Source organism: Aquarana catesbeiana, linkage group LG03 (genome assembly GCF_042186555.1).
Source record: "Aquarana catesbeiana isolate 2022-GZ linkage group LG03, ASM4218655v1, whole genome shotgun sequence".
Classification (NCBI taxonomy): domain Eukaryota; kingdom Metazoa; phylum Chordata; class Amphibia; order Anura; family Ranidae; genus Aquarana; species Aquarana catesbeiana.
The window spans coordinates 187495282-187513901 of NC_133326.1; the positions used below are offsets into that span (position 1 = coordinate 187495282).

Consider the following 18620-nt stretch of genomic DNA (forward strand, 5'->3'; position numbering starts at 1 on the left):
TTGCTAACAAAAGGTTTCTCCACCAAGTACTAAGTCACATTTTTCTTGGGGATCAAATACTTATTTTACTCACTGAACTGCAACTTAATTTATAACATTTGTATCATGTGTTTTTTCTAGAGATTTTGGGTTGATCTTCTGTCTCTATCATTTAAAATACACCTATGATAATTATAAAGAGAAAAGAGGTTTCCGCTGTCTCAAAGAAATCAATGTAGTGGCCACATCCCTATGCTGTATACAACAAAAGAACTATTCCCCCTTGAATGGGACTTTGAAGGCCACAGACATTGATGTGCATAGAAAAATGATTCTTATTGTTACATAGAACAAATAGATCAAACAGATGATCAAACATTAGAAGACATCTGGTGTCCAAAGTTGCATGATCAAACAGACATAACACAAAACAAAGTGCAACAGTACATATAAAATGACACTAGTACTCTCCAGTGGATGGTAATCCCTGGTACCCGAGGCGTTTACAGTTTAACACCTTCGTCAGGGGTAGAGAGTAGAGATAAGTACGGTCAAAAATAATTTAACTCAGAGTGACTTCATGTCGTGAGCAAATAAGGCAACTGTCAGGATGGGGGTGGGGGTAAACGTCAGCTTAAGATCAAAGTGGGTACAAAACATTGGATTCCCAGATATGTTGAATAACAGATGAGCAGCAGCAGCTGAATTCCAGCGGTTAGGTGGGGACTGGCATGTTTTCGTTTCACCGGTGTGTGCTCTGACGAACAGCGGGAAGGGAGCTAGCTGAAGCCTTAAAATAAGGCTCCCAAATCAGTGGGTAACCAGATATACATGGTGTATGCAGGAAGACAGGGACTATCTGGTTACCCACTGATTTGGGAGCCTTATTTTAAGGCTTTGGCTAGCTCCTTTCCCACTGTTCGCCAGAGCACACGCTGGTGAAACGAAAACATGCCAGTCCGCACCTAACCGCTGAAATTCAGCTGCTGCTGCTCATCTGTTATTCAACAGATCTGGGAATCCAATGTTTTGTACCCACTTTGATCTTAAGCTGATGTTTACCTGCACCCCCATCCTGACAGTTGCCTCATTTGCTCACGACATGAAGTCACTCTGACTGAGTTAAACTATTTTTGACCATACTTATCTCTACTCTCTACCCCTGACGAAGGTGTTAAACTGGAAACGCATCGGGTACCAGGGATTACCATCCACTGGAGAGTACTAGTGTCATTTCATATGTACTGTTGCACTTCGTTTTGTGTTATATCTGTTTTATCATAAATCTATGGACATCAGATGTCTTCTAATGTTTGATCATTTGTTTGATCTACTTGTTCTATGTAACAATAAAAATCATTTTTCTACGCACATCAATGTCTGTGGCCTTCAAAGTCCCATTCAAGGGGGATAGTTCTTTTGTCCTATGATAATTATAGACCCTTCATTTATTTGTAAGTGGGTAAATTTACAAAATCTGCAAGGAATCAAATTATTATTTTCCCCACTGGAGGTGCTGACCAAAACTTCAGTGACTACACAATGCAAGCGGAGAAAAGTCGCTTTATTATAAACAAAATGTTACAACCTTATCTTTTGGCAGTGACTTCTTGCAGGTTTAGCTTATTTTTAGTCACACTGTGTAAAATTTCACTTTCTACATGCAAATACCTGAATAGTAGACATTTCCTCTAGCACAATTGTTCAATGATATTTACACATGTAAAAACATCCCTAAGACTCCATTTCTTAGAGTACTGCACATGGGTTACTTAAAGGTACCTTCAGGCGAGTGGACACTAGCAAAAAAAAAAAAGGTGCAGGGATATCCTGTTTAAACGATTTTACTCTCAGACAGCCTCAATTTTGTAGCAAGCATTGGGAGATCATAAGAACAGAGGGAAGGAACTTGTGTCCTGCACTGTGCTCCAAGGAATGGATTTTTACTGGCAAGTTAAAAATCCTTTTTTCTTAGTTGTATAGGACATGATATTTGTAGTCTGCCAGGTATCTGATTATGCCGGAGTACCACATCCCGATGGGCCAGTTCGTGTGGTGAGAATCTCCAAATTAGGAACTGATCTTACAGAGCTATCAGCAAGTCCACGGGGGTACCTGGACCTGGCAACAAACCTGTCCAGTTTGTTGTTGAATCTGGATGGAAATAGATCCACAGCCCCTAGGCATTCCCTACCTGCAGAAAACATTTGAAACACCTCTAAATTCTGTTTGCCAATTTTCCATGCCTGGGAAGTGAACAGCAGACAAGACTAGAATGTGTAGTTCTGCCTAAGAGAGTGTCAAGTCTGCTTCTTTGTGAGCGGCGCAACATCTGGTGCCTCCTTGATGAGCGATGTAGGCCATAGCTATGGGACCATCCGATTAGATTCTTTTTACCTTGTAACTGAGAGGTCATGCACTTAAACATCAGGATGACGATGTTTGATGGGAAGCCAGGCTTCTTTTGATGACCAAGTCCCCTGCATCATTGTAATGGTTTCCCTGACTCAGTGCGAGGTTGGCCATGCAGGACAGGAGCATGGGGTGGTCCAAAGACCAGGACTGTTTGTCTTTTGCTGCCAGAATGTTGAGTTGCAATGGTCTGAATTGAAACTGGGCATATGGTACTGGCTCAAAGAAGGCTACTATAAGGCCCAAGACCCTCATGCAGGCACGGATAGACAGTTGACCCTGGAAAAAAGAGCCTGGGCAAGAAAGTGGAGGGTCAGAAATTTGCAGCTGGGCAAAAAGATCCCGGACAGTGCTGTATCCATCATCAGGCCCAGGTACTCAAATTAGTGAGCCAGTTCTAGCAGCCATTTCTGAAGATCCACAATCCAACCGAAACAATGCAGAGTCTGCGCCAACCATTGGACATTGGCTGACAATCATAGGGAGGACCAGGTTAACCCACAACTTGGAAATGGAGCAGAGATAAGAAAGGAGATGCACTCAGGTGAACACCTGGGGCCTGTGGAAAGGTCAAAGGAAAAGGTGACAAATTGGTAATGCCGATAGTGTTGATGAGGAGGAAAGATGAGGAGGAAAGTAAGCATCCCAGACGTCTACTGAAGCCAGAAAACACCCAGAAGGAGGGAGTCAGTGACCAATCTGGTGGATTTCATGTGAAACTTTTGAACACACAGGAACAAGTTTAGTGTTTTTTGAGATCCAGAATGGGCCAAACTCCCATTCGTTTGGGAACTTAACAAATTCAAGTTAGAAGGCTTGAGTGTGTTACCTGCTTGTGGCTAGAGCAGTTACATCCTGTGAGAGGAGCTGCTGAATAGCAGCAAGAAGATCTGCTCATTTTACTGGGCAGAGGGGCAAATTGGAAGAATCCGAAACTGCAGCTAATACAAAGTCACAGATCAACACAGGACAAAAGTCTGCCCATGAAGTCAGACACTGTAGCAGAAAATTCCTATTCTGATAAGCAGGTGGACATCTGAGCAACCAAAAGGGCCAGCGGAAGGCAGGGAATTACACTGAGGGCAACAATCAGAACTGAGGGTACTAAGGCTTTTTGGAGATAGTCTAGCATCACTTTCTCTGGAAGAACATGTGGAGTCTGACCCCCTTACCCTGTGCAGCATAAAAATGTCCCCAGAGGGGTACTCCTGACCTCTACTGCTGTGGAGAGGGAAGGGGTTAGGCCTTCTGTGCCAGATGCTTTAAGCTGCTAGGTATCTAGACAGGCATCCAGGGAGCTCTGTACTTTACTATAAAAGGTAGCCTTTGATTCTGCTGCAGCCGGAGAAAAACACGCTAGACTGAAGGCATAAAACAGCACCAAATTTAATTTAAATGGAGGTCTCTCCTATACATGACTGCAACACACTGTCATGTGTCACATCTGTCACTGTCACACAACACAAAGGGTTGCAGTCCTCGCTCCTAGGTGACCGAGCATTGGAACGCCAGTATCAAGGAGCAAATGTGCTGCTCTTAACACTGAAAATCTTTGCATTATGGACAGGATACAGGGGATGAGACCCCATCCTGGCTTCCCCTCCATGGTGGGAATAGGGCTCCGCTGCTGTACATCATGGCCGAAAAGTCAACTGATCTGGAAGCTGCAGAAGAAGCTATATGGTTATGGTGTAACCTGGAATTTTGATAGGAGACTCATCTTTAAGTAAAAACCTCCATAGGAAAGAGGTAACTTCTCTCGGTAGAGAGGTCCATTACTTAAGAACACTAGCAAAAAACTGAAGGTAGCTTAAAATGGAAAGGTTTTTAGGGGATAACCCTGCAGTTTTTTGTGCCAGTGTCCAATCACCTGAAGGTAGCTGCATATGTATGTACAAAAAATACATTAGACTATTTGTCACTGCAAAACCCTTATGTATTGATATAGTAGGCACCATCCAATGTCAGCAGATTGCAGTTGCAAACTTTAAAGTGGCTGTAAACCTCAGACATGAAATATGAACAAAGCACACCTTCTATACTGTACGAAAACCAAACACTCTAAGTGGGATTTTTAGGGCATGGAAATATACACGTATAAAATGACTCCATTTAAAGAGGACCTTCAGTCATTTTTTCAACTTTCCATCTATTAAATCTTCTACCCTTGTTGTTTTAACTTTGGATAGTAAAAATTTTTTTTTTTCTGCCAGTAAATACCTTATACGGCCCACTCCCTCTTTCTTGTCTGGTCTTGTCTCTTTCTTAGCCTAGGCTTATGACATTATGCACAGTTCTACCTCACTCTCGTGAGAGTTTGCCAGGAAGGGAGGATGATGAGTCATAAGAGGGCAAGTGAGAGCTGCAGGGCTGCAGAGCTGAAGGCGCGTGTCTGTGTAAATCCAGGAAGTGAACAGGCAGCAGCTTCAGCTGCCCACAGTTAAAATGGATGCAGCCAGACATAGTGGAAGGTACAGAATCACAGTATATATATAAAATAATAGGCAAAGTGGTTGGAGGGAAGCTTCAAAATGGCAAAGATGTTTTTATTACAAATTATGTGAGCAGACTGCAGTTCCTCTTTAACCATCAAGCCTTGCTGTGCTCCAGACTGCCCACACAAATGACCAGGAAATGACAGACATCTTGTGCAAACATTCTATAGGTTAAATAGAGTAATCCTTCTCCCTCCAGCCATTCCTGGGACTTTCCAACTACAGTTTCAATTTTGGGCTCATTTGGACAGTCTCATTATTGAACACAATATAAAGTGGTCATTTCATTTAAAGGTCCGGTGTGGACTCTTGGTAGGTTACCCCCTTTTGTCCCCAATGGTGGGAGATTCAGGGGGCAGGCACCTCTTCCCCCTTCAGTTCTTGGTGGATCTCTGCTAATGGACAACGGCAAACCTTCCTTCTTGATTTCAAAATAATGATAGGGTCTCTCATAGAATGAGCTACACCCAGAAGGACAACTATACCTGATAACTACTTACCCCTGAAGAAAACAACAAAAATGAATATTTTGAAATGCTTTGGGTACTTCTGTCTTTATGCTGCAAAAGATGACAGAATCGTGGTTTCTCTGTGTAACATGCTATATGACCACACTGGTTATCCTTTTAAAGCATTTTTTTATCTTTTTAACATGTATAATAAAGTTTGTTATTCATTTTATATGTGTATATTTTCATGCCCCTAAAAAAAACACTTAGAAGGTTTTGTTTCGTACATTGATAGGGATGAGGGCATCCTTTCACTTAACATATCCTTAACGATTATCCTTCTATACTGTGTATTAGCCTCTATTAAAGGCACGGCGTGTGATTTCTCTCTGCTGACTCATTCCTCGAATATCCGAGTCTCTTCTGACAGCTTTTCCCAACTCCAAGAGATAATTGGTGAGGAGGGACGAGAGCACCAGCATACTGCCTATTATTGACAGCCACAGCTTTGCATGTTCCCCTTGTGTGAGGAGGGTGCATGTCCCTTCCCTCCAATCATGACTCAGAGCTGTCTTTACTGAGCTCTGCAGTGTGAGACTTTAGATTCATGCCCCCTGCTTTCCAAAGCTGATAGATACTGTGTAAGACGTGTGCTTAGGAATGCTGTACAGAAGAAAGGGCTGTAAATAAACAGGTACAACTTGTGTAAGAGGATTTGTTTCATCTCTGTGTATCACCTGATGCTAGTCACTTCTCTAGCTGATTATAAGGGTTTTCAACCACCAAGATATATCTCCGCCTTGCAATTTGCAAGCCTCCTGAAAATGCTAGTTGATTAGCGGTCTCTGGCTTTATTACTTTTGGAATCACCGTCTTGAAAAAAAAAACCCACAGAGTTCATGACATTAGAGGCAAGTCAGGGTTCCTGATCTGTGTAAATGTGACAAAAAATTAAAAAAAAAAATAGTTATTCAAGGACTTTTGGGGCACAGAATATGGCTGTGTTTTAGCTGGACTATGCACAACCCCACACTAACTGCAAATTCCCCTGCAACACTGCTTTCTCCCACGTGCAGATGTTGGGCTATTGATATAGGCTCCACCCAATGCATTTCGTGTGAAGGCACATATTCAGGGGATTTGCCTATGCCAACATCATGCTTGAACATCCTTGCACGCTGGCCGGAGCCTATGTGCTAATGTCACATGTTTATATATTTACTTTGCTGCTAGCTGCTTACACCTCTAAGCACTGACTTAACATACAGTATTAAATTACTCTAAACCCGTCAAATCACTCCAACCCATCCAGCACTATACACTCTACCTCCAACTAGGGCTTGCAGTGCCATTTAACCAAGGCTTCATTGGTCAGTGTCTGGAGACTATGCCATACAACCAAACACGACTACACATGCTATTCCAAAGTCCCCACAACTTTTCTAGAATAGACTTTTCTAATAGCAGATTCCTTTTTCCTAAAGTTCATTTTACTTCTTTAGGACCCATCACATCTTTCCTAACCATGATTGCTCATATTTAATCCCTCCACTCAGAAGTTGCCTACTTATCTCTTAGTTTATAAGGAAGCTTATCATCCATGCTCCCATTTATAAGCTATTGTTCCATTATAAACAGCATTTATTGGAAAACTTGCTTGACTTGGAAAAAATAATGGCAGGAAGCAGCAATTTTCTTAAATGCTTTTGTAGCTTCCCTTACAAAACAAAAACTACTTCATACTAGCAATACATTTTATAGGTGGGCAAAAATCATCCCCCTCCTTGCCAAATTGACTAACCTCACGGTTCAAAACATCACATTCTTATGTTAACAGACCTGAGATTATAAACCAGCACCTACATGTACTAACTTTATATTCCCAACCTTTGAGCAATATTTTTTCTCATCTCTGCACAGCTCAGTCCTCACATTTGCCTTTACAGCAGCAGTTAATTGATCAAGCTAGATTACACAAACCTACCCCAGACCAAGGCGAACAACTTAAACTTCCCAATCACTATGATGGGGGTCCAACAGGCTATTGAACCTTTACCCATAGAAGTGTCCCTCCTGTAATTACAAACCTTTATAACTCTATTCTTACCCATAATGTTCCATACCATGAATTAAATGAAGCTCACACAGCCCTTATTCTGAAACTAGGGAAAACCCTAAACACGTCCAATCTTACTGTCCTATACTCACTAGTTAAAGATTATAACTGGGCTAAATCATGGCAGATCACATCCAAACCTGCACCCCATGCTATTCACTCCCTTCCAACTGGGTTTTCTTTGTAACAAGCACACTTATCTGTGTACACGAGCTGCTATCATGGCCATGATCCAAGCAAAGCAACAATCTTCTCACCACCCTACACATTTGTAATAACCCCCACACAAGGCTAATAATTTATATCCAGGTCTCCTCTCCCATACAATGTCCAAAGACAAGGCTGCCCCCTTTTTCCCAATCCTCTTCAACCTTACACTGGACCCCTTTATACGACTCCTAGAATTCCAAACCACTTTTCAGGGCATACCTATAGGTCACAAGTCCATTAAAATTACAGCTTTTGCAGAAACCTATTTTATACATATCCAATCCTGAATACTTCCATCCCTAGGATACTTCAAATTTGTGGTTATTCTGTTAATTTGCACAAACCAAAGGCACTTTATCCAACCAAATGTACCAAGGCTCCTTTGAGAAATCTTTATCCTTTTATCTGGTGTAAAGACAAATTATCTTATCTTGGTGTATCAATCCCTAAAAACCCCCATATTTATACAGGATCAATAAATGCTCTCTATTACGCTCACTAAAACAACTCTTACTATGTCATAGATGAACAGTCAGTTAAATTAAAATGGTAGCTTTCCTAAACTGGGTTATGGGGGGGGAGCGGTGGTTGCGCTGTGATAGGGAGAGGACAAGGGGGGGGGACTATACTAAACTAGAGTGTATGTAACACACATGCCATTTTATTTCTTTCATGCTATACATTTATTGGTTATTTTAATCACTTATCACAGGCACTAGTCAGTGGGCTATTGTTATTTTGTGTGTTATAGACCCCCTTTTTTTGGGCTATTTGGCATGTGTGTTACATACACTCTAGTTTAGTATAGTCCCCCCCCCCCCCCTTCTTGTCCTCTCCCCATCACAGCGCAACCACCACTCCCCCCCATAACCCAGTTTTGTTTTGTCTGTTTGGAGCAGTACTATAGGTGTTGCAGCAGTGTCCCTCTGTTAGTTTAGGAGTCCGCCAGCAGCGCAGGAGTTTCTCTTTTGTTTTCAAGCTTTCCTAAAACCTTTTTATACCATGCAGGTATCTCCAGTGTGGACACTTTCAGCCTAAGCACCTGCTCACCATTATCTCTCTTGTGGCAAAAAAGAACATTTTGCATAAATGGATTACCCTGACATCCTTCCATTTATTTATAGAAAAGTTAACTTCCATATTTCACAGGGAATGGGTGGTAGATCTCTATACATAAAAAATGGAGGTTCAAAAATGTTTGACAACTGGAAATCCTTTATTCAAACCTTATCTATTGACACACAGTAAACAACAGAATAATGCTTCCAATACACTCATCAGTATCCGATTACTTACCAATAATCCTCCAGTCTAAGTCCCACTCCCTACTGAAACCATACTCTGTGTATTACTAAGTAACTGAAGCCTTCCCCCATATGCTACCAAGTGTATGACTGACCGCCACCCACCTAATGTTTAATACTGCACTCCATGTCATCAGTGGGACTCTAAACTGTGCTGTTATTTAACTATTAACCTATAAAGTAGTATTTCAAAAGGTGAGTTCCATAAAGACAGCCTGCATATCTGCACAGAACAAGTTTTTTTTAAATGCAGTTTTCAGGGTTATGGGCTTCTCAGCAACCGTAAGAGGGCAGGCTGTTTAGAAGTCAAAATTTGCATAGCGCTTCTTGGAGTTCCTGGGGAGACAACACAGAAGTTAGCAACATGGTCTGCAAATAGCAGAGGGTGTCTACTATCAACATATAAGGTTAGTGCTGTATCTTAGTAGAGTTTAATTCATTGCATGTAGTATATCACAGTGCATCAAATTAAATCCTATGGGTGATTTTGTTAGTGTACTTTAAGGATAGGTTCCTTGGCTTTTACTGAATGAAAAATGTGCTCACCAGATTCTACCTTCAAGTATTGGATCCTTTAAGAAATAATGGCATTCTACTAAAGGTGCAATCTGCCTGGGTTACTATAAAGGGGGACAACTGAATCCATTTTCATAAAACTGAACAAAATTAAGTAAATATATTAAATGTTACCATTGACCCCCACCTACATAGAAATAAGCAGTTTTGTGGTTCAGAAACAGTTACCTTTTTTGGTGAAAAAATCCTTGGAATATTTCCCCAACACAGCAAATTTTCGAGGGATTTTTCCCAGCAGTTCAGTGATCAATGCTATGTGATCTGTGTTTGGAGAACATTGCCAGCAAAACAGAAACATACAACTCAATCAGTACATTTTATACATTTAGAAAGAGGGCACGGTGCAGACAGAACAAATCTCCAACTTATTTATGAAGCTTTACCATATACATGAACTTGAAGGTGGTGTTGCCACAGCAACAGATTAGCCAACCCAATACTATCTGTTGTCAAATCTTTTAGCAGAAAATATTAAACTTTAAAAAAAACATGTTTAAAATGCACTGAGATAGGTGCATTTCCAAAGAGCCATGGAAAATGGTTCAGTGACCAAAGAAAAATATTTTGAGGTGTCTGGTGAAAAAAAAGCAGTGTGAAGATTAATTCTGTCTACATCACAATGCCTTCTGTAAGGAAGAGGTACTACCTCTGCGATTGAAGAATTCCCGAGAATATTTTCCAGACAGAGCAAAGTGTCTTGGGATATTGCCTAGAAGCTCAATGATGTGTGCTATGTGGTCTATGGAGGAGAGAAAAAGGAGTGAAGGGGTGAGAAAAAAAAAAGAACAGAATGAGATAAGAAGAGGAGGGAAATAGAATTAATTAAAATAAAACTCAAAACCAATTATGGGGCAAACCCATGCAGATAAGGCCCAGCAGAACAGACTCCATTAGTAAAATTTATGACCAGCGTTTATGTTGTGGAATAAATCAACAAGCAATAAAGCATGAGAATGGACAGATTCAGACAGAGTAGAACAGCCTTGGTACGCCAGTTAGGAATAATTAGTCCTTTAATATAGTCTGTCAAAATCCAGACACAAAATCATGTGTACAAGTACCAGCTCGAAAATTTAATTAGTAACATGAGGTGGACCTCATGTATAAGTGTGATTTGCAAATTCCAAAGAAAACAAATGACATACCTTAGATCTATCACAATCACTCCATACTAGCTCTATCTTTTCATATGGTCCTGCAGACCTTTAAGATCAACAGACCTGCACACTATATCACCTCACTTATTAAAAAGCACAAATATTTGTATTGATTCATGCCCTGGAGAGAAGCAATTGACAGATGAGTTAATTTTTAATACCAAAAGAATGTTGGTCCATCTAAGCGATTTTCTGCTGAATAAATGATTAGCTCAGCACATAGACTAATTGTATCTAATGACTGGCAAATCACACCTACATGCGATCTGTTTAATGGGTTCTTGTGACTACATACTACTGGAGCTCAGCCGGCAGCTTTCAAACAAATGCATGTCTTACAGAGATTTTATGTTGTCTGAGTGACATTATGAAATAAAATGAGCTTGCTGAACAATTTCCATCCACTTCACTCTTGATTATAAGAAGAAATAAACAAGTTGAAGTTATATCATGAGAACTTTCAAAATATGCAGCTTCTTTTCTGTCATTCTTTCCGTAGAACTAGGAAGTTAAAATGCTTATTTCCATCACAAAGTTAAAAAACAAGTAGGGTTTCAGGCTAAAAACACCACAGATCATATATTGGTTTGGACCTCTTTAACTTTAAAGTAGAACTAAAGGCAAAACTATTTTTTTTTGGCTAGAGTGGGCATAATTAGAATGTCAGGTTGTTATTGCTGTCTGCCTCTGTTCAGAAGATTCACCCCATTTGTCTTGTTTACCATTATGGAAAAAGAAAAAAAAATTCAAAATTTTAGGTTGACACCAGAACAGTAACAGAGGGGAAATTTTCCAAAGGGCATACCAGTTCTGGTGATCATGGTGCCACCCTGGGGCTGAAAGTGTTGGTTAAATCCAACATTTTTAATTGTCATTAGAACATAAATAGAAGAGAAATCTTCCAATGGGAACACTTTTTCCAGACACAACTGGAACATTTCCCTAACTTTGGATAGTCTTTCCTAATTCCTGTTGTGTCTACTGGACTGAAAATAAATGAAAATCTCCCCATCTACTCTATTCAAAATTAAAAAAACACAGAAATGAATTCATAGACTATGGGTTATATGCCGTTATCAGGTGATTGGACATTGGCAAAAACTATGCTTGGTCCACCCCCTAGTGTACAGTACTGTGCAAAAGTTTTAGGCAGGTGTGAAGAAATGCTGTAAAGTAAGAATGCGTTGAAAAATATATTTTTGTTATATATTGTTACCAACATACAAAATGCAAAGTGAGCGAACAAAAGGAATATCTAAATCAAATCAATATTTGGTGCGACTACCCTTCGGTTTCAAACCAGCATCCATTCTTACATTTGCACAAAGTCAGGAAAATTGTAGGATTAGAGTCGGGTGTAGGATTAACTAAATTATACCAAGCAGGTTGCTAATGATCATCAATTTCATATGTAGGCTGAAAAACAGTCATTAACTGAAACAGAAACCACTGTGTAGGAGGCTTAAAACCGGGTGTGAAACAGCCAAACTCTTTTACTAAGGCAAGGTTGTGGAAGACCGTTTCATGTCACAGGTCATACACCATTGCAAGACTACACAGCAACACAACACAAGGTAATTATACTGCACCAGCAAGGTCTCTCTCCCAGGCAAAGATCTGAAAGCAGACTGGGGTATCAAGAAGTGCTGTTCAAGCTCTTTTGAAGAAGCACAAAGAAAGGGGCAACGTTGAGGACCACAGACGCAGTGGTTGGCTAAGGAAACTTAATGCAGCAGATGAAAGACACCTCAAGCGTACTTCCCAAAAAGCCATATCTCGGACGTGGAAATAAGGCTAAGCACAAAAATGGCAGCAGGTGCTCAGGACTGATGAGTAAAAATTTTAAATATATGGTTGTAACAGGAGACAATTTGTTTGCCGAAGGGCTGGAGAGCAGTACAATGATGAGTGTCTGCAGGCAACAGTGAAGCATAGCGGAGGTTCCTTACAAGTTTGAGGCTGCATTTCTGCAAATGGAGTTGGAGATTTGGTCAGAATGGATGGTGTCCTTAATGCTGAGAAATGCAAGCAGATACTTATCCATCAATTCCATACCATCAGGGAGGCATGTGATTGGCCCCACATTTTTTTTCTGCAGCAGGACAAAGACCCAAAACATACAGCCAATGTCATTAACCGCTTGTTGACCGCCCTATAGCAGTTTTACAGACACAGGGTGGCAGCTATGCACCAGATCACGTATCTATAAGTGATCCGGCTCTCCTGGGTAGGGTGCGTGCATGCAGCGGCTTGCTCCCACTGTGATCACACACAGTGGGAGCCCAGCGGCAGGTACCGTAGACCTGATGTTTGCTGGCACCCGTCGATTGTTTAGTACACAGGCAGAACAGCGCTCTGCCTATGTAAACAAGGCAGATCGCCATTCTGTCAATAGGGGAAGGCATTGATCCTGTGTTTCTGCAAAGCCTTCCCTATGCCTTCCCTTAGTAGAAGCACCTTCCCCACAGTACACATGCACTGGCTAGGAACACATTTACCCTTTGATCGCCCCTGATGTTAACCCCTTCCCAGCCAGTGTCATTAGTACAGTGACCGTACATCTTTTTAGCACTGATCACTGTAATAATGTCACTGGTCCACAAAAAGTGTCAAAAGTGTTAGTGTCCAAAATGTCTGCCGCAATATCACAGTCCTGCTGTAAGTCCAGCCACTATTACTAGTAAAAAAAAAAATGAAATAAATTAAAAGTAAAATATCCCATAGTTTGTAAACACTATAACTTTTGCTCAAACCAATCAATATACGCTTACTGAGATTTTTTTTGCCAAAAATATGTAGTAGAATACATATTGGCCTATATTGATGAAAAAATTAAAATTAACTATTTTTTTATTGGATATGTTTTATAGCAGAAAGTAAAAAAATATTGTTTTTTTTTTTTTTTTTAAAAATTGTCGGTCTTATTTTGTTTATGGTGCAAAAAAAAACAGAAACACAGAGGTGATCAAATACCACCAAAAGGAAGCTCTATTTGTGGGAAAAAAAGGACATAAATTGTATTTGGCTACAGCATCGCACGACCGCGCAATTGTCAGTTACAGTAACGCAGTGCCATGAAAAAAATTGGTCAGGAAGGGGGGTAAATCTTCCAGAGGTCAAGTGGTTAAGAACCATCTTGAGTGTAAAGGAGTAGTCCTGGAAGTGATGGGTTGGCTCCCACAGAGCCCTGATCTCAACATAAATGCATCTGTCTGGGATTGTATGAAGAGACAGAAGGATTTAAAGCAGCCTACATCCGCAGAAGATCTGTTGTTAGCTCTCCAACTACCAACCTACCTCCTGAGTGCTTTCAAAAACTGTGTGCAAGTGTACCTAAAAGAATTGATGTTGTTTTGAAAACAAAGGGTGGTCGCACCAAGTATGGATTTGATTTGGATTTCTCTTCTGTTCATTTACTTGTTCACTTCTATTTCTTAAAGCATTCTTGTGCACACTAGGGTATTAGCCATATAAGCTCACCCACTCTGTGAGACTGTATGAAAAATAAATAAAAAAACAACCATCTGGGGTGAAACTGAGGAAGTAAGCCCCAAGAGCGACCTCCCTGAAAAGAACAAGAGAAAAGGGCGCAGGTTACAAGGGACGCATGGCATGCAGCCATGAATGTACTGCCTGAGCCCTATCCCCTGGGTGGAATTTGTTGGGAAACAACCAAGTTAATGGAAATGCAGGGAAGAAAAGGAGATCAGGCTTCTAAGCTACCCTTGTTCTCCAGCGTAGAAAAGGAGAATGCTAGAAAAAAAATACTGCTGCGAATAAAAGACTGGGGGATACGCGAGTAAAAGAACCAACAGAAGGGGAACCCTTTACTTCCCAGGGGTAAGGCTTGGCTATACTACAAGACCTTGCAGGAGTCCCCAACAGGAAACCAGGAAGAATCCACTATCAGCATAAAGTGCCCTGGTTGTATAAGGACTAAGAAGATATGGAGAGGATATATAAAAGCAGAATAGGGTACGAGGTGGTACACAGTAAGCAAGACGATGAACAATTAAAACTTAGGCTCAGATCACTAGGTGGAGAAAACTTAGTGGGGGGGGGGGGGGCTGTCAAACAGGAAGACCCAACTTGCATGTGGGGAGCCTTTAGAAAGAGGGCATGGTGCAGGGCCTTGGGGGGGGGGGGGGGGGGGGGGTCGTAGGGATGTGAAATGCCAATGTAGGGATATCCTGGAATTGGGGATATTAGGCATTCTCCTGGTAAGCCTGTCACACAGCCACAAGCTAGTACAAAAGCTGATCAACACTGATAAGTGCCTAAGCTGCTACCGTACATGCAGAGGAAAGTTGACCATCAAAGAACCCTTGGAAACAGTAAGATGGTATCCTGTCCAATGTCAAACACTGAGTGCAAGGGCTAAGGAAGGGAATTTATGATAGTCATCTCTAGTTTGGAGGAGTGATCTGGTGATCCACAGCAGAAAAATAAGTAGGGAAAGGCACAAGAGTGCACAAGTCTTGAGGACGGACACCATATTGGTGCTTTGGAGTAGTAGGGGCTCCAGGTAAGGGAACTGACCTCCTCAATCAAGGAAAATATTAACCAGGGACCTAAGCCCAATGAACGCACCCTTGTTGTTTGCAAAATGTCATCATTTATTATCAGATTGAATCCAAGCGATGTGGTGAAAGAAGGTGTTCAGAATATACTTAGACACCTACATAAGAGTGGATCATGGGAATAAAATCTTGCAAGGGGATAGGCTCCACCAAAAAAAAAAAAAAAAAAAAAAAAGGAGTATAAAGAACAGTCGCTCTCAAGATTTTTCATAGCTATTCAGGTGTTAAAAAAAAAAATCCAACACTTCAATAAGCAAGGTGAAGGAAAATAGGATTTTTATAACAGCTTACCTGTAAAATCCTTTTCCTGGAAGTACATCACGGGACACAGAGCCATAGTAGTTACTATGTGGGTTATAGGCCACCTTCAGGTGATGGACACTGGCATGCCCTAAGACAAAAAGTGCACTCCCTATATAACCCCTCCCACTACTGGGAGTACCTGAGTTTTGTAGCAAAGCAATACACGTGTATACCAAAGAAGGGAGGGACCTCTGTGTCCTGTGATGTACTTCAAAGAAAAGGATTTTACAGGTAAGCTGTTATAAAAATTATATTTTCTTATCGTACATCATGGGACACAGAGCCAAAGTAGGGAACCAAGAGACTAGAGGACTTATACTGCAGCCTGCAGTACACTGCGCCCAAAAGCGATATCCTCATGACTTTTTACATCTAATTGATAGAATCTGGTACATGTATGGACTGAAGACCAAGTTGTGGCCTTGCAGATCTGAACCATGGAGGCTTGGTGATGCACTGCCCAAGAAGCACTAACAGCCCTGGTGGAGTGCGCTTTAATATGAAAAGGAGGAATTTTCTTCTTTAAACCATAAGCTTGAACAATCACTTGATGAAGCCATTTAGATATAGTAGATTTCGACGCTACCTGTCCTCTTTTAGGACCATCTGGCAACTCAAACAAAACATGTGTTTTACCAATCTGAGCGGTCACTTTCAAATAGACCTTGACCGCTCTCACCACATTAAGAGAATGTAGTGACCCCTCTTCCACAGAACGATGTTCTGCAAAAAATGAAGGTAGAACAATATCCTGGTTTAAATGAAAACCTGACACTACCTTCGGTAGGAATTTAGGATGAGGCCGCAATACAACCTTATCCTTATGAATAATTAAATATGGCTCTTTACAAGAAAGAGGAGCCAATTCTGATACTCTTCTTGCAGAAGATATGGCAACCAAGAAAATTATTTTCCTCATCAAGAGGACTAAGGGAATATCTCGTATTGGCTCAAAAGGCTGTTTTTGTAATGCCGACAAGACTAAATTTAAGTCCCAAGGGTTCAGGGGTGACCTCACTGGAGGATTAATCCATGTTACCCCCAGAATAAAGTTACGAACCAGAGAGTGTGAAGCAAATGGTCGTTGAAAAAACACTGATAAGGCCGACACCTGGCCTTTGACGGTACTCAAGGCCAGCTTCATTTCTAATCCCATCAGTAGGAATTCAAGGATCCTACCTATGACATATTTCCTGGGGTGCCAACCCCTGGATTCACACCAAGAGACATATGCCTTCCAGACTCTATAGTATATGACTCTGGAGACGGCTTCCTAGCATTAACCAAAGTAGAAACTACTGTAACTGACAACCCACGGTCCTTCAGAATGTGGGTCTTAATAGCCAAACTGTTAAATTTAGCATATGTAAGGTAGGATGGAATACCGGACCTTGAGAGAGAAGGTCTGGCCACAGTGGTAGGGTCCAAGGGTCCCCTACCACCATCTTTATGATCTTGGCAAACCAAGATCTCCTGGGCCACAAGAATCACATTCTTCCCTTCTTATATGATCCTGCGAAGAAGGCGCGGAAGCAGCAGAATAGGAGGGAACGCATAGATCAGTGAAAACTGATCCCATGGAGAAACCAAGGCATCTGTTCCGAATGCCAACGGATCCCTTGTCCTTGACATAAAGTTGTCGATCTTGTTGAACCTGGACACAAACAGATCCACGTCCGGAACTCCCCATCTTTAACATATTGACAGAAAGATGTCGGGGTGAAGGGACCATTCTCTCAGGAACAATTGTTGGGGACTGAAGTAGTCCGCCTGCCAATTCTCTATTCCTGGAATGAAAATTGCTGATAGGCAGGGAATGTTGTTTTCTGCCAAAGATAGAATATGATTTACCTTACTCTGGGCCGCATGACTTCTCGTGCCCCCTTGGAGATTGATTTAGGCCACTGCTGTGGCATTGTTGGATTGGATCCTGACAGGACAATTTCGTAGTCTGAGCGTCCAGGCCTCTAGGGCCAGGCGTACTGCCCGAATCTCTAGAATATTGATGGGCAAGGTCCTCTCTGATTTGGACCATTTCCCTTGGACAGATGCTTCTTCCAGGACTGCTCCCCAGCCCAGAAAGCTGGCATCGGTTGTTACCACCTTCCAGGTGACTGGTAGAAAGGATTTTCCTTTTTGAAGATTCCTGGATATCAACCACCAATTGAGGCTCTGACACACTTCAGGGGATAAACGCATTGGGAAGCCCAGAGCTTGGACCATCTTGTTCCAAGCTGACATGATACTGTTTTGCAGCAGTCTTGAATGAAACTGCGCATAAGGAACGGCCTCGAAAGAAGCCACCATCTTTCCCAATAACTTCATGCAAAGTCAAATAGAATGATTCTTCTTTGTTTTGACTAACTGAATCAATTCCTTTATGGAATTGATCCTTTCCTGGGGCAAAAACTCCTTCTGAACTGTATCTATGATCAGCCCCAAGTACTGCAATCTCCTTGATGGTTTTAAGGAGGATTTCTCTAGGTTGAGAATCCAACCCAGGGATTCCAGGTAGCTGACTGCGGTGACCAAACTTTGGTTTAAGTGGGCTACCGACTTATCTATCAAGAGTAGATCGTCTAAGTAGGCTAGTATCGTTATAACTTGAGCCCTTAACCTGACTAAAGCCAGGACCTTTGTAAATACTTAAGGTGCAGTAGCTAGACCGAAAGGCAGGGCTACAAACTGAAAATGAAGATTTTCTACCTCGAAGCGTAGAAATTTCTGGTGAGCGGGGAAAATTGGCACATGGAGATAAGCATCCTTGATGTCGATTGACGCCAGAAATTCTCCCCCTTGGATTGAGACTACTGATCGGATTGACTCCATGTGAAAGGAACGGATATTCAAAAACTGGTTTAGATCTTTGAGATCTAAAATGGGTCTGACATCCCCGTTTGGTTTTGGAACCATGAAAAGGTTTGAATAAAACCCTAATCCTTGCTCTTCCAAGGGGACCACCGATATCACTCTTTGAGATAAGAGATGATCCAAAGCTAGAAAGAGAGACTTCTTTTTCACCGGATCTCTGGGAGGAAG

General features: G+C 41.5%; 1 protein-coding gene across 7 annotated transcripts in view; it reads right to left on the reverse strand.

Annotated features, from left to right (window-relative positions):
• SRPK2 (SRSF protein kinase 2) overlaps window positions 1-18620 on the reverse strand; it is a 281731-nt gene that overhangs the window by 4187 nt on the left and 258924 nt on the right. For 3 of the 7 annotated variants that reach the window (XM_073619637.1, XM_073619636.1, XM_073619640.1), the window contains 2 exons: window positions 10188-10280; window positions 9710-9802 (listed from right to left, as the gene is read on the reverse strand). In XM_073619637.1, coding sequence (XP_073475738.1) covers window positions 9710-9802; window positions 10188-10280 — 186 coding nt within the window. The remainder of the gene's footprint in view (window positions 1-9709; window positions 9803-10187; window positions 10281-18620) is intronic. The other 4 variants (XM_073619642.1, XM_073619639.1, XM_073619641.1 and 1 more) reach the window with 2 other exon arrangements.